This window comes from Pezoporus occidentalis, unplaced genomic scaffold (assembly GCF_034315485.1).
Source record: "Pezoporus occidentalis ecotype Australia unplaced genomic scaffold, CSIRO_AGI_Poc_V1 ctg20, whole genome shotgun sequence".
Taxonomy (NCBI): Eukaryota; Metazoa; Chordata; class Aves; order Psittaciformes; family Psittacidae; genus Pezoporus; species Pezoporus occidentalis.
This window is the reverse complement of record NW_026913856.1, coordinates 257,133-284,869: the sequence shown is the minus strand read 5'-3', so window position 1 is coordinate 284,869 and position 27,737 is coordinate 257,133. Positions and strand designations below refer to the sequence as shown.

The window sequence follows — 27,737 nt, the reverse complement described above, 5'->3', positions numbered from 1 at the left end:
CCAAAATAACTAAAGAGGTATTCCATGCCACAGCACATCATGTCCAGTATATAAACTGGGGGCAGTTACCTGAAAGGGCTAGATCAGTGCTCAGGTCAGGCTGGGTATCGGTTGGTGGGTGGTGAGTGGTTGTATTCTCTTCCCTTATTTCCCATATCATTATTATCGTTGGTGGTAGCAGCAGTGATTTGTGTCATACCTTAGTTACTGGACTGTTCTTATCTCAACCCATGGGAGTTACATTCTTTCGATTCTCCTCCCCATCCCTCTGGGATCAGGGGAGAGGAAGGGGGGGGGAGTGAGCGAGCGGCTGCATGGTTCTGGGTTACTGGCTGGGCTCAAACCATGACACCAAGTTCAACTTCATGTTCAAAACCCAATTCTGTAAATGCAGATCATGCAGGTGACATTTGCTTTGTGCTTGGGAACTCCTTCTTGGCAGGTATCTTAGCAGGTATCTGTGATTTGCTAAATCATAGAACCATCATAGAATCCTAGAATGGTCTGGGTTGGAAGGGACCCTAAAGCTCATCCAGTTCAAACTGCCACGGGCAGGGACACCTTCCACTAGACCAGGTTGCTCCAAGCCCCGTCCAACCTGGCCTTGAACACTGCCAGGGATGGGGAATCTTTATTTGAGCACTGTTAAGGTAAAAGCATTTCTAGTAAAATAAGAAATTTCAGTACACTGCAAAAACACTGGACTCACGCTCCTTCATTACTTTGTTTAGGTGGAACCAGTGGCAGGACGTGCATTGAAGCAAAGCTCCTGTAACACCGTAGTGATTCTTCTACGTCGTTTTCCGCACACGAAAACCCCAGACGTGCGGTGCAGCAGTGTTCCCCTCGTCCTTTCGCTCCGGTTCCGGTCGGCGGGGAGCTCTGATCGAGCAGAATACCTGAGGCGCTGAAGCGGCGCCGCCGGGCCGCGGGAAGTTCTCGTACCCCGCCTGAACACCACACCGCCACCGCGCGGTCTCTTCTCCTAGCGCCCGCCCCGCGAGCATGCGCTGTGGGGTGTCGCGTCCGGCGGCGTTTGGCCGCTGGTAGCCGCCGTAGCGGGCGGGCGGTGTTGGGATGGCGGCGGGGCCGGCGGTGCTGCTGGGCCTGCGGGACGCCGCTATAGTGGGGCCGTGCCGAGGGAGCGGGCAGGACCCTGCCTGGGCTGCCAGCAAGCTGGGCGGCTCCGCGGTAGGGCTGGGGCCGCGCGGGGCGGGCGGAGGGTGGCGGCGGCGGTGGTGGTGGTGGGGATTCGCTGCACGGTGCCCCTCGGAGGGTCCCCAGTGAACGCTCGGCGCCATTCGTTTTCCAGGACTGGGTGCCGTCCGTGCGAGCGGCCCTGCCTCGGTGCGGGGTGTGCGGACGGCTGCTGGCGCAGCTGGTGCAGGTGTACTGCCCGCTGGAGGGGTCTCCCTGCCACCGCCTCGCCAACGTGTTTGCCTGCACCGGGCCCGGCTGCGCGGGAGACGCCCGCAGGTGAGGAAGGGCTCACGGCGGCTTCCTTCGACACGTGCGCAGTCCCCCCGCCGCTGATAAGTGTTACCAGCTTGAATGGTTTGTGCCTTACGTGGTTTTGATTCATCTTCTTCCTTTACACGGCTTGTTAAAGCTGGAAGGTACTGCGCTCCCAGTACTTGCAGACACAAGAAAAGGAAACGCAAGATTACAGTGTAAAACAGGTATAGATAACAACCTGCCTTCTCGGGTTCTGTCGTAGAATCATAGAATAATTAGAGCTGGAAAGAACCTTAAGATCATCAAGTTACAATCCCCCTGCACTGGGCAGGGACACCTCACACTAAACCATGTCACCCAAGGCTCTGTCCAACCTGGCCTTGAACACTGCCAGGGATGGAACATTCACAGCTTACCTGGGCAACCCATTCCAGTGCCTCATCACCTTTGCAGTAAAGAGCTTCTTCCTTGTATCCAATCTAAACTTCCCCTGTTTAGGTTTTAACCCGTTACCCCTTGTCCTATCACTACAGTCCCTAATAAAGAGTCCCTCTCCAGCATCCTTATAAGCCCCCTTCAGATGCTGGATGAGGTCTCCATGCATCCTTTTCTTCTCCACACTGAACAGCCATGACTTCTCAGCCTGTCTTCATACAGGAGGTGCTCCAGTCCCCTGATCATCCTCGTGGCCTCCTCTGGACTTGTTCCAACAGTTCCATGTCCTCTTTATGTTGAGGACACCAGAATTGTACACAATACTCTAGGTGAGGTCTCAGGAGAGCAGAGGAGAGGGGCAGGATCACCTCCTTCAATCTGCTGGTCATGCTCCTTTTGATGCAGCCCAGGATATGGTTAGTTTTCTAGAGCTCGCACTGAAGACAGTTCATGTTAAGTTTCTCATTGACCAACACCCCCAAGTCCTTCTCCTCCTGGCTGCTCTGAATTTCTTCTCTGCCCAACCTGCAGCTGTGCCTGGGATTGCTCCAACCCAGGTGTAGGACCTTGCACTTGTCATGGTTAAACTTCATGAGGTTGGCATCAGCCGACCTCACAAGCGTGGCAAGGTCCCTCTGGATGGCATTCCTTCCCTCCAGCCTATCAACCGAACCACACAGCTCGGTGTCATCGGCAAACTTGCTGAGGGTGCACTCAATCCCACTGTCCATGTCACCGACAAAGATGTTGAACAAGACCGGTCCCAACACTGAACCCATGAGGGACACCACTCGTTACTGGTCTCCAGCCGGACATTGAGCCATTGACCACAACTCTTTGTGTGCGGCCATCCTCTCCATTGTTTCAGTGTGCTGTATGAAAATAAGAAATACAGCAGGGTTGGATGAGTTTTGCACCTTATCGATAGTTGTTCAAGTGGCTATAACATGTTATATATAGTTGTTTAAGTAACCAGACTTAGGATATGTAGTGACAGGATGAGAGGGATGGCTTCAAGGTGAAAAAGGGTGCATTTAGATTAGACATTATGCAGAAGTTCTTCACTGTGAGGGTGCTGAGGCGCTGGCACAGGGTGCCCAGGGAAGCTGTGGCTGCTCCATCACTGGCAGTGTTAAAGGTCAGGTTGGATGGGGCATGGAGCAACCTGGTGTAAGGAAGGGCAGGAAGGTGCCCCTTCCTGTGGCAGGGGGTGGAACTGGATGAGCTTCAGGGTCCCTTCCAACCCAAACCAGTCTGTGACAACCTTTTTTAAGAATCTGTGGTATGTGCCAGTTTGATTCACATATGTGGTTGTGTGGATAATTTGTGGTTATGGAATTTTGACACCATGAGTACTACATGTTATTTACTAGAAGATTAACTTCTTGTTTGTGATCTATGTTAGAGTTGTTTTAAAGTGGAGATGGCAATGCAACTGTATGGTCAAAATTGATAATTAATATTTTAATTGAGCTACCTAAATACTATTTTTCAACTTTAAATGTTTGGGCTGTGCTGTTTAGGTTTGCATCTTTAAAATGATTTCTAATTTAAATATATTTTCTAAAAATTATTAGTTCTGATTAATCTGACTCAATTACTGTTAATATACTTCTGGTATTTTTGCTCTTGAAGAGCAGCTGCATGTTGGCCTAAAAAGACTGAAAGAGGAGGATGGCTGTCAAAGTAGTGATGACAGGCAGAAAATGTTTATTCAGCTGCTGCTTTTGTACTGTGAAATTTTGGTCTGTGGTAAATGAGCTTGTATTGTTGTTGTTCTTATTATTTCCTCCATATTCTGCCCTTTGAGCTTACCTGTGTTGCAGTAACTGTGCTTCAGCTAAATGTGCCCAAAGTAGCTGTCAGTGGCACTGGCAGCAGCCAAGGTATGGCAATGTGATGTGAAAAGGCCAGGCAAAAAGCTGATGAATTCCTGCTCCGTTTATCTCCTGTGAGATTTGTTTTTGCCATAACTCATAAATGTGTGGGTTTTTTTGCCATGGCTGCAGTACCGGGAAAAGTAAATGTGGGTACACTGTCAAGTATCACTGTGAGGAGAACAGGTGAAATAGCACAAAGCATTAGGTTAAGGTTTTGGTTTTCTTAACTTTTATGAAGCTATATTTGAAGTGCATTAGGGTGGCTGATCTTGACAATGTTCTTTTTACTTTTCCTTTAATCTTCTTTTTTTTGGTTTGTTCTCAGAAACAGGAATCACATTTCACTCCAAAGGATTGGTGTGATGAAGCAGATGACTGGGGAGTCTCTGATGGAGCAGAAACTCCTGCATGTACCTCCCTTCAGCTGCTTGGCTCAAATGAAGCAGTGAGCAGCTCCTTGTCCAGAGAGCTGGAGTGTGCATCCCAGCTCCAACAGCTTTGCTTGTCTGAGGCTGTGGATTCAGGTTCCCTGAATACACATTCTCCAGTCAGTGAGGGAATGGTAATGGAAACATCTGGTTCAGCTCCTGTGTTTCAGCCCTTTTACATTAGTGTTGTGGATGAGGAAGACTACACTGGTTTCCTTGATACAGATCATGCAGACAGGCTATTCAAGGAGTATCAGCAGAGAGAGGGTGTTGATTTGGAGCAGCTGATGTCAGAAAGGTGAGAACAGGTCTGGATTTCACACTGAACTGAAGGGATTCCATGATTTCCTGTCTGATAATTGTAGTTGAAACCCGCTTCTTACTAAATCTGAATGCTTTCTGTTTGTAACCATTGGTGTGTAGTACTTAGCTGGAAGAACATGACAATACACCCTGCTGTGTCAGATTTTAAGTTGTTCAGAGATGCATCTGCTTCTGAGTGACTGAGCAATTGGAATGTCCTTGGGCTCCAGATAGAGCAATGGACTGTCAGTCTCTGAAACCAAACTTTTGTGGTTCAAACAATGTCTTACACTAAATGGCATGAGTTTATATTGTGACATTTGACTTTTTTCTTTTCAAGGCTAAAGCTTTTCTTATATTTCAATCCATTTTTAAGATTTGAATTACTTGGGGATTTTGGCTAGAGACTGGGATGATGGAAGGACTCACAAAGATTTTGTAAAGGTTGTTTGAAGACAGTTTTTGAACATAGTTATTGAAAATATTTCAGTTTTAACTTAGGTGGTCACAGCAAGCACTTGAATCCTTGCTGGTTTGATATATAAACATGTGGTGTGACTTATCCTGATTTGTGGGCAACAATGAATTTTTCGGTAACTAAGGCTACTGCCAATTGGAGAATCTACATGGAACACTTTTTAGTGGTGGTATTCTTGTTGAGTTTTGTTGGCCTTTAATGAACAACGGGACTTTAATTGCATTTAATTCAAAATTTAAAAAGACAACATTGTAATTTAAAAACTTGTGAGAAATTACTAAAAGAAAGATTTTTTTGAAGTAGTAAAGAAGTATATGGTAGACTTCAATCTCATATGGTAGTTTGAAAGACTATTAGTAATTGTAAGCCACCAGAAGCAGAAGAACTAGAAGCAAGATGTTCACTTGCAACCTTTAACAGGAATTGCCTCTTAATTTAACATGGATGTTTTTTTCTGTGCACTTAGTACAATTTTAATGTGAATCATAGAATCATAGAAACGTTAGGGTTGGAAAGGACCTTAAGATCATCCAGTTCCAACCCCCCTGCCATGGGCAGGGACACCTCCCACTAAGCCATGTCACCCAAGGCTCTGTCCAGCCTGGCCTTGAACACCGCCAGGGATGGAGCATTCACAGCTTCCTTGGGCAACCCATTCCAGTGCCTCACCACCCTCACAGTGAAGAATGTATAGTAACTATTGCTTATTTAAAGCATGCATATTGTACTGAAAGCCTCAGTGAAAATTTTGTTTCTGTTCCTGCTCTAGTTTTGCCGGTGAAGGTGGCAATGAAAAATATGAGAAGAGTGAAGTCAAAAGCAGGGACCACAGATTCCATAAATTTATGAAAAGAATATCTTTGTGTCCTGAACAGATTCTAAGGTATGCTGATCATCTGGTTGTAGCAGGGAGATACAGATCATAGATACGGATTGTTAGTACCTCAAACTATTTCATTTGAAATATATATATAACTTTTTATTTACTTATAAGAAAAATTAAAAGGGCTGTTATAATTTATGTGTGGTCAGACTTCAGTCCCTGGTTGGGCTTTTTTGTGCAAAGTGTAAGTAGATGAGAAGCGAATTAAGATCAGAGACCCTGGATCTGGCTGTGGGAGACTTTCTTCAACATAAAATCTGATGAGAACAGACCCAGGCTGTCTTTGAAAACTCCCTGAAATCCACACATAGTGGTTTTCAAGAAGCATTTTTGAGGTGGAAATGTAATACCCAGTGGTATGCTGTTGTGATAGATTTCCAGGGCAATCTGCTCCTCTGAAATTTTGTAACCTTACTGTAATTGCTAATTGTTTCAGTCCCAGAGATATTGCTGGAGTAAGAGATTACCTGTTTTAAAGCCTGAGTTCTTCTGCAGCTTATTGTGATTACCCCTTAGGATGCTGCATTCTTCAGTTCTTGTAAATCTGTAGCTTTTCGTAGGATAAAAGCAGATTTAAACACAGAGCAGCTACTTTCCGAAAGGGGAGTTAATTCTGAATGGAAGTATAACAGAGAGTTCAAATCATAAATTATTAATAGTAACAGATAACACACATGGTTTTCATAGATCATACCAACTGTGATTTTTTTAACTTCTTTGTTCCAGATAGCTCAGTGCAGCCTATCTGGTCAAGCTGTCCCAGTGCAGTGACAGAACCATTGTTTAGCTAGTTTTCAGAACCAGGTACAACTAACTGGTATCTTCTTGAGGAGGAGGTAAAGTTTGAGGGTCTGTTTACGCAGAGAAGAAACATTAGAAACTTTATGTATCAAAGATCATAAAGAAAATATACTAATGCAGAGTGCAAGTGACGTTTTGAGACAAGTGTTTTTTTTTTTCCACAGGATCTGTCACTTTGCAGTGTTATGCTCTTTGAGATTTTCGTTCTTCTGAAACATCACCTCTGGTGATCCCTATGACTGTCACTAGTTACAGTCTTTACCTAGCCCTCCGTTTCCCCTTCATGGGTACTGTGGGTATGCCTGTTAGACCCCTGTTGCTCCTAGAGGTTGATCTCTGTTGAGCTTTCAGCTTAGCACAGAATCCTCAGCTTGGCATTCAGTAGAAACTATCTTCAGTCTTGGTTGCCTGTTAGTTGTGGAGCTCTGGTAACTCTTACAAATACAGTATCAGTTCTGTGGCATAACTTAGAGTGGTTTTGAGACGTATTCTGTGCTGAATAACTGCCACTGGTTAGGATTTCATTTTTCAGGAAAGTGTAGTTTGTTTAATTGAGTCAGGTATGGCACATTTTAAAGGTGTCAGTTCAAAGCATTTGTTGTCTTTAAACCTAGCTCTTGCTTAGAGATTTTCGAGGTGTTGGCTTCACAAGTATTTCCCCCTCCTGTCCTGGGTTCAGCAGTAGCAGTCATTTTTCTCCTTCTTGGTAGCTGGTGCAGTGCAGTGTTTTGACTTTCAGCTCAGGAACAGAGCTGATAACAATGATGTTTTGGTTTGGCCAAGGACTTTGTGAGCCTCATGCTCTGCCAGGGAGGAGGGGAAGCCAGGAGGAAGCAGAGACAGGACACCTGACCCAAGCTAGCCAAAGAGGTATTCCATACCACAGCACGTCATGCCCAGGATGTAACTGGAAGTTAGCCGGAAGGGCTGGTGGACTGAGGGGTTGGAGGAGGTATGGGTCGGTGCTTGGTTGGGCTGGGGGGGGCGAGTTATCAGTTGGCTGGTGGTGAGGTGTTGTATTCTCTTCCCTTGTTATTTCCTTTATCATTATTGGTGGTAGCAGCAGTGATTTGTATTATACCTTAGTTACTAAACTGTTCTTATCTCAACCCGTGGGAGTTGCATTCTTTTTGATTCTCCTCTCCGTCCCTCCGGGAGTAGGCAGAGGGAAAGAAGGAGGGGGGGAGTGAGTGAACGAGTTACCTGACTGGGTTTAAACCACGACACCTCCCCATCTTTACTCTTTGTTTAATGGTTTGTCTGAAGCTGAGTCAACAATTCTAGCTCCTAATAATGTTTTTTATTACAAGCAAGTTCAGAGGTTTTGGAGAATCCTGAATGCTGTTGCCAAAATGTAAGTTTTCTTCCAAAATTCAGATTAAAAAAAGTATATAATTTTTTCCTTTCTTCTCCTAGATACTCCTGGGGTGGCCAGCCTTTATTCATCACATGTCCTCCAGGCAACTTTACGAGATGTATTCCAGCCTGCAGTAACTGTGGAAGCAACAGAATATTTGAATTTCAACTCATGCCAGCACTGGTCAGCATGCTACAGAGTGATTCAGGTGCTAACCTTTGACTTAGATGAATGAATACTAGAAACAGTCACCTTCTTGGTAAAGTTTATGACTGTAATTTGGATTGTTTCTCAGTAACCATCCACACTGATGTACTTCACTGGGGTCATCTTTGTATATAGAATCCTCTCTGTTTCCATTATCGATTTCAGTAAGTGAAAGATACAGCTTTGGTTTATGGAGACTCTGTGATTGCAACTTCATCTGCTCACGAATGAACAGCACTGTAGATAACTCCTGACCTGGGGAGTAATTTGTCTTTATTGCCTCTTGAGTGAGGCCTTGAAAAATAAATATTGTCAGGTAAGATTGCAGACACTTAAGGTCTTTGAAAATTCTGTTTGCTTTAAAATCTTTACTGTTAGAAGACTGAATATGAGAAATATTTTTTGAATTGGCAAAGACTGAAGTGAGCAATGAGCAACAGCTCCAATGATACCATTTTGTCCTGGGTTCAGCAGCAGCAGTCATTTTTCCCCTTCTTAGTAGCTGGTACAGTGCTGTGTTTTTGACTTTCAGCCTGGGAACAATGCTGGTAACACCAGTGTTTTCAGTTGCTGCTCAGTAATGTTTACTCTGACCTAGGACTTTCTGAGTCTCATGCTCTGCCAGGGAGGAGGGGAAGCTGGGAGGAAGCAGAGACAGGACACCTGACCCAAACTAGCCGAAGGGGTATTTCATACCACAGCACGTCATGCCCAGTATAACTGGGGGCAGTTACCCAGAAGGGCCACATTGCTGCTCGAGTCAGGCTGGGTATCAGTTGGCAGGTGGTGAGCGGTTGTATTCTCTTCCCTTGTTATTTTCCTTATCGTTGGTGGTAGCAACAGTGTTTTGTGTTATACCTTAGTTACTGGACTGTTCTTGTCTCTCCCCGTGGGGGTCACATTCGTTCAATTCTCCTCCCCATTCCTCTGGGAGCTGGGGGAAGAAGAAAGAGGGGGTTGGGGAGTGAGCTAGTGGCTGTGTGGTTACCGGCTGGGCTTAAACCACGACACATTTTTCATACTTTTACATTATGTGCCTTTGTTGCTTTGTTTTTAGGTTTGTCAGTGGAATTTGGAACTGCTCTTGTTTACACGTGTGAGAGAAACTGTTGGCCAACAGATCACCACACCCCTCTTGAAGAATTTATATTTGTACAAGAAGACCCAGATCAGAGATTATTTAAATAAATTGTATTTCTCTGCCTAAATGAAAAATCTGGTGATTTGGTTTTGTGGTTTTTTTTTTACTACAGGTGAAAGTGTAATTATGCAAGAGAACTTTCCTCAGAAGTGGTGAAAAATGAAATTGATGTGATGACATTGTGCTTATTTCCACAAATAACTGATTGAACATGCCTTTAAAATGTGGTGAAAGAAACTTGCATACTTTGGTTGCACACAGAAATTGTAGAGATGGTTTCCTGAGTGTAGTTAATGCTTAATGTTTGGGGTGGACAGTAAAGTAGAAAGTATAGCTAACTGTAATGAGGCAACCTGTTAATTCATCAGCCAAACACGATTCGGTTTTTAGAAACTACAAGCAGTGAAGAACTTAATGTAAGCTTGATTTAAAAAAAACAAATCTGCTTTGTTTTGACCACAGACTGTAAACTCGGTGAGTGGTGGCAGGAGCGCTCTTATCACTGAGTCTACCTATCATGAAACTTTTCTCTAGATGAGAGATGAGCTGCATTAGCATGGTGAAATGTGCTCTGACAGGTTGCTTTGGATGGGGAAGAAGTGTTTTTTTGTTGGAGCTTCTTTTCTCTCAGGTACAGTGATGGGGTAGGTACAACACCTGCCTTGTTACTGCAGCCTGGTCCTTGCGGGCTCATCACGCTGCTTTAGTTCAAAACAGTCTAAAGCCTTCTGTGGAGTTCCCTGTTAGCGTAGGCTGAACTGCAGTATTTTAATTGACTTAACGGAGTAATTTGAGTGTCTTTGAGTGTGAGTTTAAAAAGGGGAGGGGCGAGGGCTAACATGATGGAACGCCTTTGAAAAACTACTTTTTGAAGGAAGGATGCTCACCGTGGGGGGGTACAGGGGACGAGTCAGTTGGGCTAGGCTGGCAGATACACGTCTCGTGCTCGGCCCGGACTGCTGCCCCCGCGCCCCAAGGTGCCAGCCTGCTCTGTTTCCCGGCCGCGGCCGGTAGCCCGGGTCCCCGTGGTTCAATCCCTGGCTGTAGCCCGCGAGGGCGGACTTCCCTGGAAGTCGGGCAGCCGAGGCAGTCTCCAGCCGAAGCAGGGCCGAGCGACGGCGGTAGGAGCTGGTCTCGAACCGGCGACAAACTCCTCCCCGCCGCAGCCTTCGGGGGCGGTGCACGGAGAGAGCCGAGGCCCTCCTGGCTGGCAGAGGGCGCTGCGGACGAGGCGGGCGGCCGCCGCTCTGGTCTCGCCCGGTCTCGCTGTCCGGAGTGCGGCCCGGCTGGGGAAAGTCGCGCGCCTTGCCCCGCTGCCCGCCGCCGTTGTTCGCCCGCAGTCATGTCGGTGCCGGTGTCGGTGCCGGTGCCGGTGTCGGGCCCCTTGCGCAGCGAGCTGGCGGAGGCAGTAGCACAGGCGCGGCTCCTGGTGGTGGGAGCCGGCGGCATCGGCTGCGAGCTCCTCAAGGACCTGGTGCTCACCGGCTTCAGCAACATCGACGTGGTGCGGACCGGGCTGGGGTCGGGGGCTGGCGTGGGTGAGGGGCCGGCGGGGAGGCCGGGGCGCCGGCGGTTCGGGGGGTAGGGCGGAGGCCGGGGTGGGGTGGAGTGGGGGGGCGCTGTGGCTGCGCGGCCGCTCCCGCCAGCCGCATTGTCTGCGTGTTTTCAAACTGCTCCTGGCCCGCCAAAGCGGCCGGGCGAGGCGAGGACAGGCCCCGCCACAAAGGCGCCGCGGCCTGCGGGCGCCATCCGCGTCCCCGCCTCAGAGCGGTCGGGCCGAGCTGTGCCTGGGCTGCCCGGCAGCGCGAGCGCTGCTTCCCCCCGGCGGCCCGTCCGCCGTCCTGGGTCCCGCCGTCGCTCTGCGGAGGAGCGGTTGCGCCTCTCTGGGAGCCCGTAGGTGAACTGTGCCAGGAGGCAGCAGTGTGCCATGTTGGCTGCCCCACGAGTGATCTTCAGAGATCCTAATGCCGCCTTCGCTGATGCTGCCAGTAATGGTCTAGTGATGGAAAACTAAATTGGTGGGAGGTGAACTGTATTTTCAGATACCGAGCTGTAAAGCTGTCAGTTTTGGGAGACCGGCCACGGCAGCTTCCTGCGAATTCTGCTTTCAGTTTTGCGTCCTGATGCTTATCTCTTAAGTGTGTATAGGAAGGGCAGAATTGAGAGGTGGTAGAGAAGAAGGGGTTGGAGAGAAATATTGTTAGCAAACGTCTGATTACCCAGCTTCCAGACCTTTATTAGTAATGTCTTGTTTTATGAAAAGTATATGGTTTTAAGAACTCATGGGAGTACAAAGCCAGGTGGAGCACAGGGCTGTTTCCTTGAATACATATGTTCATGTTTGTGCCTGGCCAGGAGTCACATCTGAGAGTTTTGCATGACAAGTTGTCAGAAGTTTTTACAGTCAGACTTGTTGAGCAAAGCATGCAGAAATAGCTTTTGTCTAAAACTGTATCTGCTCGTAGAAGTGTGCAGCAAATTTGCCTTGTTCAGAAAACTAAGGCCTTTCTACTGCAATATTTTAAAACTTGTAGGTTATGCTTAAGTGTAACTCCAGGTTGTCCCTTTGATTTCAGTCTGCGCTGACAGCCCATCTGATTTTAGTATTGTACTGGTGAAATAAACATGTGCAAAAAAGTGGAATCCTGTGTTTTCTGGACTGGACTTTTTCCGCTCTTTACTTTTTGCTACCTTGCTGTGTCATTTGTGTACTCCTGCAGCCCATTCTAATAGAAGGAGTATAATATCTACTGATTTTCCAGTTAGTCATTAGGGATAAATCTCATTGCAGTACACTTTTTTTTTCACTTACTATAGTTTGATTTTTTTGTATTGTTTTTCAAGGCAAGTTGGACTCCATTAACTTAAGTACATGTTGGATCAGGGCCATCTTAATTTAAAAATATCATTGGCAATGTTCTATGCAAGACAGTAATGTTTTAATAACTTATGGAGTGGGTGGGCAGAAGAGGTGAGAGCAAAAAGAGAATTGGTATGCAGAGATGAAATGTGCTATTGGGAGAATAAATTGCTTTTATCAACGTTAATGGTATTGTTGAGGGTTTTCGTTGGTTTTTAAATACTAACAAACACGGCCATCTGAAAAAGCTTTATATTTTATAAGTTGTGAATTAAAAAAAAATGTTAATACTATTAAAAAAAAATCTAGTAGTTTTAAATACCTGACAACTTGCAAATATGTGATTTCATTAAGTATACTTTATGGAAGGCAGTGCCTTTGTCCTCATGAAGAACAAAATCTAATTACTCAAAATCCAGGTCTGAACATGAATATGTATATTCTTATGAAGCTCTGAGGCCCTTCCTTCTGACTTATAAAAATTGGAATAATGTAAAAGCTGTTTTAATAAGAGAACTGTTATATTCTGATTATGCTGAGCTAGACTGAAGCTTCTCATGAGGCTTAAAGGTGTCGGGTATTCTCTTCGGAGAAAAACTTGCTTTGCTTCTGTTGGCCTTGGTAGTACTGTTCTCAGGTGTGGGTTGCATCATTTGTTATCATCTCCAGTTAAACTCCTGAATGCTTTCTTGGTAGTGGAAGTTTTAGCAATGATGCACTTGATCATTCCCACTTGAGGTTCTTGGGCTTTCTGGCTTTGGACTAAGCAAACTTTTTGAGCATGTCTCAGTGAAAGATAGGTAGAAAGGAGGTAGAAATGTGTTTTCACGCAAATACCATTTTCATTTAAAGATGTAAGACCATGGGTAGTTACTAGGATCCTATAAAAATTAAGAGTCTTTATACTACTTTATAATACTTCCCTAAAGCATTTTGTATTTTCTGTTTACACATATTTAGTGTTTAAATAAAATTCTTTACTATTCTTAATATATTAAAACTTAGATTTAAAAAATACTCTCTTCAGAAAACAGGCAGTTTAATTTTGGAGCATGAATCTTGCATGCAAAGGGTCTTCACTGAGAATCGCATGGCATACTTTTTCACTCTTCAGGTTTGGTTAATAAAATTAGAAGTGTATGAGAACACCCTCAGTAGATCATGTTTCAACTCCATGCTGCACACTTGGTCTGATAGTACTCTCCATATAGCTGGAAGCATTACTGTGTTATGTCAACAGTGTGTATGGGAATTGGGGAGAAATATCTCTGACGCTCCAAAAAATCGTCTCCCATCCTAGTTAAAAATGTTAGGTACAGGAGAGGACTTCTTAAAGGATGGTGGATCAGAGCAACTGTTTAATTAAAGCAAAAGTAGTGGCATCAAAGGTAGGAATAAATCTCAAATTTCTAATTAAATCTTAATTCTCGTGGTGGGAGGTAAACACATTTGAAATTCTGATGCTTATGTGCAGGTATTAATAAATAGAATCATGGCCGTTAGGGGGACTACAGTCATGGCATCCTTTGAGGTTGCACTTCACAGGTGTTCTGTGGTACATGTTCTTACACATCTTGATTGCATGATTGGATTTTGGTGGTTTGTTTGTTTTTTTTTTTCAAATAGACTTCATAATTTTTTAATACACAATTACACAATTAAGCAGTTAGCCCTGGTGACAACCAGTAAAGCCTTTTGCTCTGGAGTGTATGTATTACAACACAGTGCAGCCCTCAGTGAACTGATTCAGTTGCTCAAAGCCATGTTCAAATGTAAAGTAGAAGTACTAATTAGTTTGCTGAATAGCCTTTCTTTGACCTTGGGGAAGCGTGGAACAGAGCCAGTGGAAAGGGTGGTTAGTCCCAAATTGAGTCTTAATGTGACTTAGCTAGACTGACGTCTGCACTGTCCCTTTTGAGTCTGTGCACTGCTCCTTATGAATTCTCACTAACATCTTTATTTTGCAGTAAATAAACAGCAGAAGGTCAGTAACTTATTGTCCTAACCACTGTGCATACCTATCTCAAAATTCACATGTGGTTTTAGTAAGGACTCTTTATTCAGAAAGTTCATTGTATGTAACCCTTAATTTTTGACCTATGGCTCCATTGTTAGTAATTATTTAAAATGACTGGATTCATGAAGATGATAGGTGATCACTCGTGCCTCCACAGTTGTTATAGTGCAGATGTAACCCCTGAATGCAGGTCTGAAAAGGAGTTTGTAAAGTTTATGCATTTTGGTCAATCTCATTTGCTTCAAACTCTGTTAATGATTATGTTCCTTTTGTTTCTGTAAAAGTGAAATGGCTGTCTCTTGTGTGTTTATAGATTGATTTGGATACTATTGATGTCAGCAATCTCAACAGGCAGTTTTTGTTTCAAAAGAAACATGTTGGAAGATCAAAATCACAGGTAAGGAAAAAGTCAAAGACCATGTTTCACTGTCTACAAAATAATACTGAGTTTTAGAAACATGTCACAATTTTGTTTCGATTGTGAAAGGGAAGTGTTGGTTGGTTGGTCTTGACTATCCACAGCATTTCATTATAAAAGTATTTAAGTCTCTTAAGGTAGTCAACTTGATACTCAACTGGTATTAAGTCTATCTTTAGAAGGAAAGAAGAAATAATAAGTGGTTTTTTGTTTATGTTTATTTCTAGGTTGCCAAGGAAAGCGTGTTACAGTTTTATCCAGAGGCTAATATTATAGCTTACCATGATAGCATCATGAAGTAGGTTTGGTTTTATGCTCTAATTACATATTTTAGTTTATAAGTACTGTGCTATTTAAGTGCTGTGATGGGGTGCTTTAAGATATTTTACACAGCTACCAGAGTAAGAAGAAAAAGCTGTTAGACTACCACAAACCTGAGTGGGAGTGTGGATTTTGAATGAGTTTTGAGTAGTTCTGGTGCTACACTGTAGTCATTTGCTTATAACTATTTCTCATTTTATTAGCAACATTTAGTATATGAATTTCTACACTGTAAGGCTGTCCTGGTGTTTTGAGCCATTATTAGGTTAAAGTAAATGTGAATGTTGAGTCTGCAATGAAAAAAAAGAAGTCATTTGTCTTAGGTAACTGAGTATTATGTGTGCCCAAAACTGTTAAAATTTAGTCTTTATGATCCATAGCCAGTGACTAGAGTACAGGATTATGTAGATTTTCATTAACTGTTTCCTATGTTTTAATTTGTATTTATTTGGTTTCTTAAAAATTGATACTGTGACATGTTAAGGTTTGAACTCTGATGTTAGTAGTCACTGAAACACTCATTGCATCCTTCTGAAACTGTAAAACCGTTAATCCTGTTTCCTCTTTATTCTCTCATCACGTACGTCTTTAAATCAGAAAAATGCAATGTAAAGGTACTAAAGCATCAAGATTTTAAAATCCTGTGTCTTGGATCCTAAAAGTGTGGAGGTACAATGAAAACCAGTTGAGCTATCACAGTGTAATGACTTATCAACAGTCTGATGAAATGGTAATTACAGTGTGCACATTTTAGCCTCAGCTGGTGGTTTTTAAGGTCAGTCACCACAGCTCAGCCAATTTACTCGTATTACTGTCAGAACAGTATAATCGTTTCTTCATTGACTGTCTGTTTCATTGGTCAAATTAGCACTAATTGCAATAGCTTCCTTCCAGCAGCATAAAATCCATTATTTCATCCAGTTTTAAAATGGGCAGAAGGCAAATGAGGCAGTCAAAGGCTAGCAGTAAGCTCATATTATGTGTAATCTATCACATCAGTCCGCTCTTTGCATGTGTATAGTTTCTACTGTGTCATAATAACCAACAACTTTGATATACCATTCTGAGTATTGTTTTTCTTTTCTGTAGCCCTGACTATAACGTAGAGTTCTTCCGCCAGTTTACGTTGGTTATGAATGCTCTGGATAACAGAGGTGAAGTTTTCACTATGATTTTTATTGGAGATGAAAATAACTGTTGTTCCTATGAATAATCATACACACAGAACTTTAATGTGTTTTACTCTTAGTATTTCTGCAATGTCAGTTAAATAATAAGTATCCTCTTAACCTCTCTGTAGTTTCACTAATACTTGTGTGCTTTACTAGAAACTTGAAAGGGTAGTTAGTGCTTTTACAGGTGTGTAGAAGGTAAACATTAACTGCTGTGCTGCTGCTTTATAGGAGCTGATGATTATCATATCTACATGTGTAACTTTATTCAGTTGAGTTTGTTATATTTAATACTGTTGATGTATTTTGTGTTAATTGAAAAATAACTGCCAAAAAGGTGTAGTAGTGCTTTATGATGAAATAAGGCACTTAAGGATAAATGTTTGCATAGGAGTCTGGTTTGAATTTGGAGAAGTAAAACTTTTTTTTTCTGTTTTAAAATCTCTTGGTTTGCAGCTGCCCGCAACCATGTGAACAGGATGTGTCTGGCTGCTGATGTTCCTCTTATAGAGAGTGGAACAGCAGGATACCTTGGACAAGTAACAGTTATTAAAAAGGTTAGTTTGTTTATTATTACTGTTGTTGCTTGAAGTTTAAATCATTGGCTATTTTAAACAACAGGGCGTTGGGTGTTTTGAGATAGAGTTACAGTGCAGCTGGTAATAGCATATGCTATCAGTAGCCTTCACAGTGTGACACGTAAATATTCTGCTTTTCACCAGGGAGTGACAGAATGTTATGAATGTCATCCCAAACCAACTCAGAAGACTTTTCCAGGCTGCACAATCCGAAATACACCATCAGAACCTATCCACTGCATTGTGTGGGCTAAGTATTTGTTCAAGTAAGTGATTTATTTGAAAACAGGTACTGTGGTTCGCTCTTCTGGTTGCTGAACCTACAGACAGAGAAATAAAGTGAACATGCTCTTTTTGGTTTGTTTTGTGTTCAAATGAATATGGATTATAGGGAAAACCTCCATTTTTTTGGCCTGGGTTTTAGGGTGCGATTTGGGGCTTTTTTAATTTTAATATAAAGATGAAAGGTCAGCTAGTACTTAGACCTTGCTTTAATATCACAGAAAATCTAGTAGTTTGGCACAGTACTGTTTACTTTGTTCTTCACCTGTGTGTGAAGTTAACACATTTTTCAGTTTAATGCATGTATTAACAGATGTAAAGTTTGCTGGGATCTTGGAGGGTTATAGGCAATGCATTCAGTACTGCAATATAAATACAGTGCTAGGTGAACTGTTGAGTGAGTAATACAGAACTGGTTTGCTAAATTAGTTTTTGTATTGGACATTTTGTGTTCCAGTGTTAAGACCATGTGTGATGAATCCCAACAATTTAAAAAGCAGTGTGTGAAATGGTGCTCTGATAGCAAGAATTCTAAAGTGGATATATATATCTCTTAGTAAATATTTCAGTCATAAGATACGATGAAATTCTAGTATGGTGTTATTGTTCTCAATTATTATATAGCCAGTTGTTTGGAGAAGAAGATGCTGATCAAGAAGTCTCTCCTGACAGAGCTGATCCTGAAGCTGCCTGTGAGTGTGAAATAAGCCAAACAGTTCTTGTTTCTATACATCTCTTAAGGTTAGAGAGTTCAGCTACTTTTTTTTTTTAAGATGATTCCATTTACTGTGCCCTTGAGCAGTAAGAGTTTGGGATGTGTTGACACTACTTTCCCTAACAGATCTTCATGTACATGGTGCATAATTTGGTTCCCTCCTACTGTCGCTTATATTTGAAACAATTTCCATGTTTTTAGTTAACTTGATCCATAGTGCGTACCAGAGGTTTTTGCATGGAGAATATGCAAAAAAAAAAAAAGCAAACCGACATTGCAAAGTAACTACAGCTTAATAGTTTCACCTATCAGAAGTGTGGCCCTTGTGGGCAGCCTAAAACATTATTAAATGATTACTTCAGCTGTTATGAAGGCTTTTTAATACAGTGTAAGATGGGTCACTGGCATTCACCAAATTTTCTCAGGTAGTGTGTGTAGAACAGCTGTGAGGAGCACAATCAATACGCTAATCATAAAGCTCCAGTTAACACGTCTGAGTGTTAAGATATGATTTAGATGAATGGGCTTGTATCTGTGGGGAGACTCCTGTTCCCTCTTGTCCTGGGTTCAGCAGTAGCAGTCATTTTCACCTTCTTAGTAGCTAGTGCAGGGCTGTGTTTTTGAATTTCAGCCTTCAAACAACGCTGAGAATGCCAGTGGTTTTAGTTGTTGCTAAGTAATGTTTACTTAGCTTGCCTTTTGAACTGAGAACTGAGTGGTGTTTGCAGTCACTCTATATTTTCCATTCCTAGCTGAGGGGTTGCAAGGAAATACCAGGATTGTATGTGAGCTCTTCTAGACTGAAACACTTCTGTGTTAATCTGTGTAGGAAATATGCCCATTTTGGGTGATGTTTTTATAGCTATTCAGTATTCTTCTATAAGGACAGTAACTGTAGTTACTGTGCAGGTGCATAAGCATTATTGTTTCTTCTTTTGGATCCTTTGATAGATGAACAGACTTGGGAGAGGAAGCTTAGAGAATTCTCTGAACATCAGATAGTGATCACCCAACAGATTGTTCCTATAGAATGTATAGAATGAAATAACTGAGCCTTTAAAACAGTGGTATATAAAGTTACTCAAAACAGTGGCTTCTGGAATACCTGGAAGGTAGCAGACAATGCCACTTATTTAAACAAAGATACCGGGGCAATTATAGGAGGTCCTCCTGTAGCTGAGCTGTAGTGAGCAAACTGCCCATAGCAGTAGTGCTGTTTAGAATCAGTGGAACTACGTGGTTTATCAGGGGAGAGCCAGTGCAACCTTTGCAAAGGGAATTCATGCCTCGCATGGCTCTGCAGGTCCTTTAAAGGAATTGGGAAGCCTGTGGACAAACGTATCTGGTTTACAGTCTTCTGAATCTGCAGGGGGCACTCAGAAGCTTTTGTGAGGCACCTGAAGGAGCTCTGCAGCCACGGGAGGAAAAAAGGATGGAGGTGGCTAAACTACTTAAATGATAGAGATACGTGGTGATTAGAGGAGAGTCTCAGATTGGGGATGGGACCAGTGTTGTTCAGCATCCAGGATTAGGCAAAGTCACGATGATAAAGATGAAAACTGACTGTAAAAAGTAGTGGAATGCTGCACAATGACTGGGCAATGTGACATTAGGTAGATTTGGTGCAGATAAGTATAAAGTGATGCAAATAATGCATTGGTGAAAAGGGGAAACATGCACAACTTTACATATAAAGGATGGTCTCTGATTTTTCTTATTCAGTCAAGATGTTAATAGACAGTTTTATGAAAACATCAACCTGCTGCTTATTAGGAATCATGATAGCAATTGCTGGATGTGACTGGGAAAGAAACACAAAATGAAAAGCATCTGTGTGCATGTAATGTTTTTGAATAGAAATAACCAGAACCAAGATAAGATGGGTGTTTTTGTGTTGAAGTTCTAACCAAACTAAGACTGGAGACTACTAAAGGAGAATCACTGGACATACGTGAAATCACAACATTACGTGGAGAGTATCCGGGAACAATTGTTCACTCTTTCTGCCAATAAAGGAAGGAGGTGACAACAAGTTAAATTAGTGAGTTGCAGTTGCAGAAGCAAACAGGAGTAGTCCCACTGTTGTCTAATTCAGCTTTTTTGGCACAGTAAAGCCATTTTATGGTCTGTGCATAAATTTGATTATTGACTCCAGGGGAAGTGTTTGGATGGGAACTCTCCTGTTTTTAATTGAAATATTGGTTCATATTTATTAATAGGGGAGCCAGCAGAAGCAGAAGCCAGAGCACGAGCATCCAGTGAAGATGGTGAGATTAAACGTGTTTCAACTAAGGAGTGGGCTAAATCAACTGGATATGATCCGGTTAAACTTTTTACTAAGGTATCTTCTTTACCCCCATAAATTTCTTTATTTGAAGTGCATGAGGTGCTGAAAGTTGCCAAACCCCAGTTTGGACACTTAATATTAGCTATTTATTATGCAGTTATGCTACAACTTCCACCAACTTTGCTGTAATACTGGTCTTTTACAACACTTGTTTGTTTTATGACATTCCATCTGTGTTGTCCAGATGGCTTCAGCAGCTTGTCTGTACTGTACAGAAACACTTCATTCACATTCCTTTTAATATGAAAAGGTAAACCTGAGTTCTGTAGGAATTTCACTGGGTATAATCAAACAATCTGAGGACCTAAAATCTATTAGTCATCTGTGTATAATCAGGCTCCGGCATGAGAAAATATAAACCGGTTTAAGAGTCTTCCTTCCAAATAGTTGCTGAAAGTGGATAAATAGAGGAAATTTGTATAGAATGTAATGTTGATAGTTATTACTAACTTTACTTTGGAAACACGTTGGCAGATAGTTAGCAATTACTTTGGAAACACATTGGCATGTAGGTAAGAATATGCTGGGGAGCTACAAATAGCTGTAGTGTTGGCTTCAGCGGGCAAATGAACCCACTGCATGTTTGGATTATTGTTTCTTGATTTTTACTTTATTCCTTCTCAGATTAATCAGAGCTATATCTGCTTTATGTAATAAGTTTTAGAGGATGAGGAGTATGAAATTTTTCAAATCTGTTTTTATTTATGTGTTTGAAAATATTTTCAAGGACAAAAGCAAGATCTCATAAATATACTGATTTTTCAATTTCACATCAGATATAAAAATAAAGTATGCCCTTTTTTTTTACCTTTCATTTTGATGTGTTTTGTTTTTTTTTCTTTTAATGTTTCCTAGCTTTTCAAAGATGACATTAGGTACCTGCTGACAATGGATAAACTGTGGAGGAAAAGAAAACCTCCAGTACCACTGGACTGGGCTGAGGTACAAAGTCAAGGTAATTATCCCTCCTCCCACTGTTTATTTGTAAGACATACTTGCTGTTTATTAAGGCATCTCTGTGATACTTAATTTTCTCAGTGCCACAGTTGAGTACTGGAAAATCATCTTAATTCTTTGCAATTACTGAAGATTTAAATTTTTTCTCTATATAGAAAACATTTTCTTTCTAAAACTGTTTTGCAGTTGTTATTTTAGATATTTCATATTGGCTGTAGCAAATTCACATTTCACAAAATTGTGTATCAGCTTATTCTAGGAGCACTGATGTATTTATCTCTGAAAGCTGAGTTTTGCTGAAAATTTACATTTGCTGTAATTCGTTCATGTGTAGGCAATTGGTACAAATGTAGTTGCAGTTTTAAATGGAGATTTGTTGTAAAATGTTTGGGCTGCTATAATTTAGGGATATTCTTCAATTTAGAAAAGACATAATTTTGCTGAAATTGGAAAATGCTTGGCTCTTTGAGAGAACTTCTGTGAGATTTTTAAGTCTTCCTGATCTTACTTTTTTTTTCCTTTTCCCAAAGAGAAAAACACATCTGATCTACAAAATGAGTCTTCTCCAGTCTTGAAGGATCAGCAGGTTCTCGATGTCAAGAGCTATGCACACTTATTTTCAAAGAGTGTTGAAACCCTGAGAGTTCACCTGGCTGAGAAGGGTGATGGAGCAGAGCTTATATGGGATAAAGTTAGTCTGACAAATACATAAGAACCAGTTATAGTCTACATGTATAGTACAAATATTAATTATACTCAGTTTCATTCCAAAATAGTACTCTGGTGCTAGTTAGAACAATGTCTGGCACTTCACTGAAATCGCTTTGCATATGTAAACAAATACAAACTTTAAACACTGTATTTTGTAACTTGCTGAGTGTAAGGATTAACTGTGATGTAAAATAATTCACCAACTTCAGAAAGCACAAATTCAGAAGTACTTGTCATGTTTTGATTTTGAAAATATTTTAATAATGCAACTTCACTTTTTGCTTTTTAGCTTTCTCTAAAACATGCTCATAAACAGTGAGTTGTAGTCAGAGTTCTACTGAGTTGTACCTTCTAATTATCTCTGATGATAGGTGTCTGATATGAGTTTCACTGAAGAAGAAAAGAATTTTCTCTATTAGCCCCACAGGGTAATCCTCATGCAGTCATTGTCACTTAGCATAAGAAAAAAAGTAGTCCATAAATACAGGAGGGACAAAATAATAAAATAATATTACAACAGACAGTAAAAATACTTCTTTCTGAAACACCCATTTTTGAAACTGAGCGTAAAACATTGTAAGATTTAGGATTTGGGTATTTTTTTGAACATGCAAGGCATTTTATTGGTACTAATATGCTACTGAAATAGTAAGTACAATTGTTAAACGTGTATTTCAAGTATCACTTCTCTGACTAAACATGGCATCTGAAAGAGGAAGTATATTGCCTTTGGAATGGAATACTGCACAGACTTTTTTTTAAGGTTTTAGGAAATGCATGCTGCAAGTTTTTTCCAGTGACTAATGTGATTTTTAAATACTTAATGTATTAACTTCTTGTCAAGGATGATCCTTCTGCGCTGGATTTTGTCACTTCTGCTGCGAACCTCAGGATGCATGTTTTCAGTATGAATATGAAGAGCAGATTTGATATCAAGTGTAAGGATAAAATACAGCACTGTTTTATTTAAATAATAATTTAAACTTTTCATTTACTGGTAAAAACCTTGCATACTCTTGCTTATTTTGCAGCAATGGCAGGAAATATTATCCCAGCTATAGCTACTACTAATGCGGTAATAGCTGGTCTCATAGTGCTGGAGGGTTTGAAGATTTTGTCAGGAAAAATAGATCAGTGTAGAACGGTAAGTAGGAATGAGATACTTTTACTTTCTTGTTATTTATTACTTGTTTAGAAGTCACAATCTGCTTTGACTATTCTGTAGTTTTGCTGTCTCTCAGTTGTTGCTTCAGTAGATTCTGAATGTGCTGGGAACTTTCAATCACAAACAAAGAAGTAGAAGCCTTAAGGAACATTAAATTCCTCTGAGTTAATAAAAATCATTTGCTGAATAGGATAGAGAACCAGACTGACATCATTTGAAATATCGTTGTTTCCTCTTAATTTGGCAGCAGCTGGTCAGTCAGCACAGGTGTTACTGTGGACTGGCTGTAATACATACTTTTTCCTGTTCAGCAGGCATGTCAAGAAGAATGAGGGAACAGAACAACCTGTGAGACTAAACGAATAAATCTGTAGGAAAACAGGTTTTATGACTGCTGTTACTTACAGAATAACTTGTTTTGTTCTTTTCTGTCCTCAAGATTTTTCTGAACAAGCAGCCAAATCCCAGAAAGAAGCTATTGGTTCCTTGTGCTTTGGATCCTCCAAATCCCAACTGTTATGTATGTGCAAGTAAGCCAGAAGTGACTGTGAAACTTAATGTACACAAAGTTACTGTGTTAATGCTCCAGGATAAGGTAAATCTTGAGTATCAGCTACAACTTTTGTTATTATTCTAATACTGTAAATTAGTAAAGTTAGGGTTTTGCTCTGTGTATTTTGACTGAACACCAACTTTTATATTTGCTTTACATTTTGCATTTCTCTGAGCAACAAGACGACCTAGATTAGCCAGTCTGCTTCTAACCCATGTGTACTCTTGTATCTTGTGAAAGAATGTTTGTATTTTATGACTTTGGTTGTTTAAAAGCCTGTTTGTATTTAACAACAAAAAATGAATTTGTATTTCAGTTGTTCAGTAGCCACAATACAGCTGTATAGTCACAGTTGATGTGTTTCTGCCATTTTATGAAGTGTTCTAAATTTTTTTCAGCATATCTAAACCTGTAGATTTCAGACAGCAAAAAATATCATTCTTTTGTTCATGGAAATTTAAAAGAAAAAAGGAAAAAAAAAGTATAGGCATTATAGTTTTTCAACAGATGTCTGAAAATGAACCAGGATAAGAAAATCAATATAATTCAAGGTTCTTTTTTGTGTTTTTAAATCCAATCTTAATTAAATAATCACCTACATCTTTTCAGATAGTGAAAGAAAAATTTGCTATGGTAGCACCAGATGTACAAATAGATGATGGAAAAGGAACTATTCTTATCTCTTCAGAAGAAGGAGAAACAGAAGGTATGCATACTGAAGCCTTTTAGGTAAGGGTAGATGCAAACTAGGAAGAAACCAAGATACGCAGAATGGAAGTATAGCAAATGTTCTAGGGTTCATCCTATAGGCTAATGTTTGAAGAGAGCTGGATTGTAAGTATTTAAGTGCCTCAAAAATAGCTACTGGTATCATCTACAAGCTTGCATGTCCAGCTCAGTTTTCCTATTTAAAGTACTTTTCACCTGAAGTGTCAGGATTCCTTTCAAGAGTAGGTATTCACCTATGAAAGTGCATCAGTCATTTTCCTCTCTTCACAAGGCTGCTTCATTTTCTTGTTCTTAGATTGTGGTCATTTTAATGATGCTTGAAAGCACTGTTGTAATACAAATACTCTCTCCAAAATGTTTCTAAATGTAATAATAGTGAAGTGCTTGAACATGATGCATGAGGGGTAAATACATCAAACATAAGCAGTTTTCGCTCCTGATGGCTATCTTTAAATATAGCTAATAAATGTTAATCTTATGTTTCTACATAGACGTTCTGGAGTAGTCATTTCATCATACTTACTCAGGTGTAAAGGATCTTTACATAAATAGCTGTATACACTACAACTGTACGTACTGCAGGTTTTCACTTTTTTTGTAGCAAATAACCACAGGAAATTATCAGACTTTGGAATTCGAAATGGCACTCGACTGCAAGCAGATGATTTCCTCCAGGACTATACACTGTTAATTAATGTGCTTCACAGGTAAGGATGCTGAAATATTTTTGTATATAGAACAGTTCCACAGGGAATTTCCAATTAATGAATTTTAAATTAATGAATAAAGCTCAAAGATTAAGTTGTAGACAGAAAGTAAAGAGGTAAAAGAGGAATTGTTATTTTTTAATGAATTTATAAAGTTTAGGGTGTTTGGGTTTTTGTGGATTATTTTTTTTTTTTCGTTTTGGGGGGGTGGGGTGTTGGTTTTCTTGGTTGTTTGGGGATTTTTTCCAAGAGTAATTGGAAAATGTCTTTTGAATAATTTGTCATTGCACAGCATAAAAATACAGTGCAGAAAACAAATTTACTTTTGAGGCAGCCAGCAAATGAGAAACTGCTGTTAAAGTCTTTTAAAAGGCAGAAAGCCACCCAAGCTACTGAGGTAGTAAATCCCATGTTTGACTACCTGTGTTCAGATACAGCAATGCAAATAGAAGTCACTTTGAAATAATTGGTGTGTGTATTTAACCCTGGACAAGTAACATACATTTTTGTACGGTAATTTTACACACTGCACTTTGAGTGAGAACAGGAACGTGACATTGAGGAAGAAAGGTAAGCTCAGGTAATGCTTTTAAGTCATGTCACTGGGTGGAACAGTGTTTATGAATAGCTAAAGCGTAAACAGATTTTCCTCTTTTTTAATGTGCTTTTCTTGTCACAGTTGCAGGGTGCTCTAACACTGTAATGACATACATGCTTTGTTAAAAAGACAGGATTTTTTTATTTTCACCTAGTTGTTTAAAAGCATATGTATTCTTCTACAGTGAAGACCTAGAAAAAGATGTAGAATTTGAAGTTGTTGGTGATACCCCTGAAAAGGTTGGCCCTAAACCATCAGAACCAACATCCAAGAACATTACCAATGGGAGTGATGATGGAGCACAGCCCTCAACATCAACAGGTAAGTAACAGCAATAAATATGAAATAAAAAAAAGTCTTTCAGTAGAGCAGTCCAATTAAAATGGTTGTCTTCAGTTTTATGACTTTGCCAGCATGAAGTAAGAGGCATTTAAATTGCCTTAGTGTATAAATATAATATTAAATAGAAAAATGCACATTTACAATTGCTAAAAAATGCACATTTAAGATTGTTACAAAGGTTTACAGTACATACAACCTGAAATTATATTATATTTAACTTGCAAGGGTTTAGTGGGGTGTAATCTTAAATGCATCATTTTGCACAGTGTTTTAAATCACGTTAGACCCATTCTATCTGATGGTCATGCTATTGCTTGGCCAAGAAGTATCAACCAAATTTATCACTTTCTCCTAGCAGATTAAAAATTACTTTGTGGAAGTCTTTGATCATGTTTTATTTTGTTAATTTAAAAGATCTCTTTATTATCTGCTTCCAAAATAATTCTTTTTCACTTGTCAAGCAAAGCATGGCAAGAAAATAGTATTTCCTATTCAGGAAGAAGTACCATCACCTTCCTAATGTAGAGGATATGAACATACTCAAAGTAGGTTAAGTTAAATCAATATCAGATGCTTCAGCACTGAAGGCTCATGTTCTGGAAACATCATAGTGTTCTATAGGGGTAGTGTATGAATCTGAATACTTGTGACATATATGTTAGATATCTCTTAGTTCTGTTTTACATTTTTCAGAATACTCTTGCAGTTAAATGACAATAATAAAGAATGCTTCAAGCTGTATTTGTTGTATTAGGGACATTTTTATGTATGAAATTTGGGTTGAGAGTATGCTGTCTTTACAGTATCCACTTGAATTAAAAACATACATTTTGCAGCTCCAGATCAAGATGATGTATTGATTGTTGATTCTGAAGATGAAGGTACTTCAAGCAATGTTGATGATGATACAGAAAACAAAACCCTCAAGAGAAAACTAGAAGATAAACAGTGTGTCAGTACAAAGAGAGTGCGTAGTGAGCAGACAGAAGAGCAAGATGAAATTATAGCATTAGACTGAACATGCAAATGCCCCTTGACAAAATGATTCAGATAATGTAATACAGTAACAGCATATTATGTTGGGATGTGAAAGATGCACAGAACTAGACTAAGGCCTTTGTTCCAAGCGAATACCAAAACACTGACTTAAATAATTTGTATCTGTTTCTCTTAATGATAAAGGTCTCAATAGACTCAGAAGATTTTCTGTATGAATTCCATATATTAAATGTAGTAGAAACATAGTTTATAAATACTTACAGATAATTATTTGCTTAAACAGTCATAAAAAAAAGCATGTTACTATGTGTAAATACTGTTTAGGTATAATTCAATGGGAAGAAAAAACCCTACCATTATTTAGTAAAGGGTAATGATCTGATGTCCAGATGTTGAGTACTTTCATTTTTTTATCTTTGTTTTCTTGAAGAAAAACAGGTTTAGCCTAGTCCTAAACATTTTTCACATCCTGAACAAGTGAAGAAAAAAATTCAATAAAAGAGATTAGTGCCATGTTCTAACAGTGGTTTTGAACTTCAGCTGCAACTATGTACATTACTGTAAAACTGTTAATTTACTCAAGTTTTTCAGCTCGTACTGCCTGGTATGTCAATGTAAGAAGCAAATTTTTGTGTATTGTTACAGTTTCAGGTTATTTATATTTGATGTTTTGTAAACTCAGATACTACTACTATACTGTACATCTGATGGACCAAATAAATGACATCTGAAATACTTGCTATATTTGCTTGCACTTAAGGGATTTTACAATGTATAGCCTTCAAAAGTTACTGTATTATTTTCATTTTTCTAAACATAACCTAGTAGTACAGAACTTAAGCTTCACTTGTTTGAGGTGAAAGGGGATTTTTTTTTAATAAAACTTTTGTGAATGGTT

The 27,737-nt window shown here is 40.3% G+C and overlaps 2 protein-coding genes across 3 annotated transcripts; both read left to right on the top strand.

Annotated features, from left to right (window-relative positions):
• The first annotated feature begins 1,056 nt into the window (after positions 1-1,056).
• Positions 1,057-9,442, top strand: PDCD2L (programmed cell death 2 like). Its single transcript, XM_062618237.1, has 7 exons — positions 1,057-1,191; positions 1,313-1,476; positions 1,610-1,679; positions 4,096-4,496; positions 5,749-5,862; positions 8,080-8,228; positions 9,285-9,442. The coding sequence occupies exons 1-7, from the start codon at positions 1,078-1,080 to the stop codon at positions 9,413-9,415; spliced, it is 1,143 nt and encodes a 380-aa protein (XP_062474221.1). The 5' UTR covers positions 1,057-1,077; the 3' UTR covers positions 9,416-9,442.
• A 1,225-nt stretch (positions 9,443-10,667) lies between these two features.
• Positions 10,668-27,737, top strand: UBA2 (ubiquitin like modifier activating enzyme 2). 2 transcript variants are annotated; one of them, XM_062618236.1, is made up of 17 exons: positions 10,668-10,872; positions 14,559-14,642; positions 14,891-14,961; positions 16,074-16,138; positions 16,613-16,713; positions 16,879-17,000; positions 17,641-17,708; positions 19,951-20,072; positions 20,934-21,033; positions 21,566-21,726; positions 22,591-22,684; positions 22,778-22,890; positions 23,351-23,506; positions 24,074-24,170; positions 24,795-24,900; positions 25,683-25,819; positions 26,683-27,737. In XM_062618236.1, exons 1-17 carry the CDS (start codon positions 10,711-10,713, stop codon positions 26,856-26,858), a joined length of 1,935 nt encoding a protein of 644 aa, XP_062474220.1. In that variant the 5' UTR covers positions 10,668-10,710; the 3' UTR covers positions 26,859-27,737. The 2 variants fall into 2 exon arrangements, with proteins under 2 accessions (XP_062474220.1, XP_062474219.1); XM_062618235.1 differs by having other exon boundaries at positions 26,677-27,737.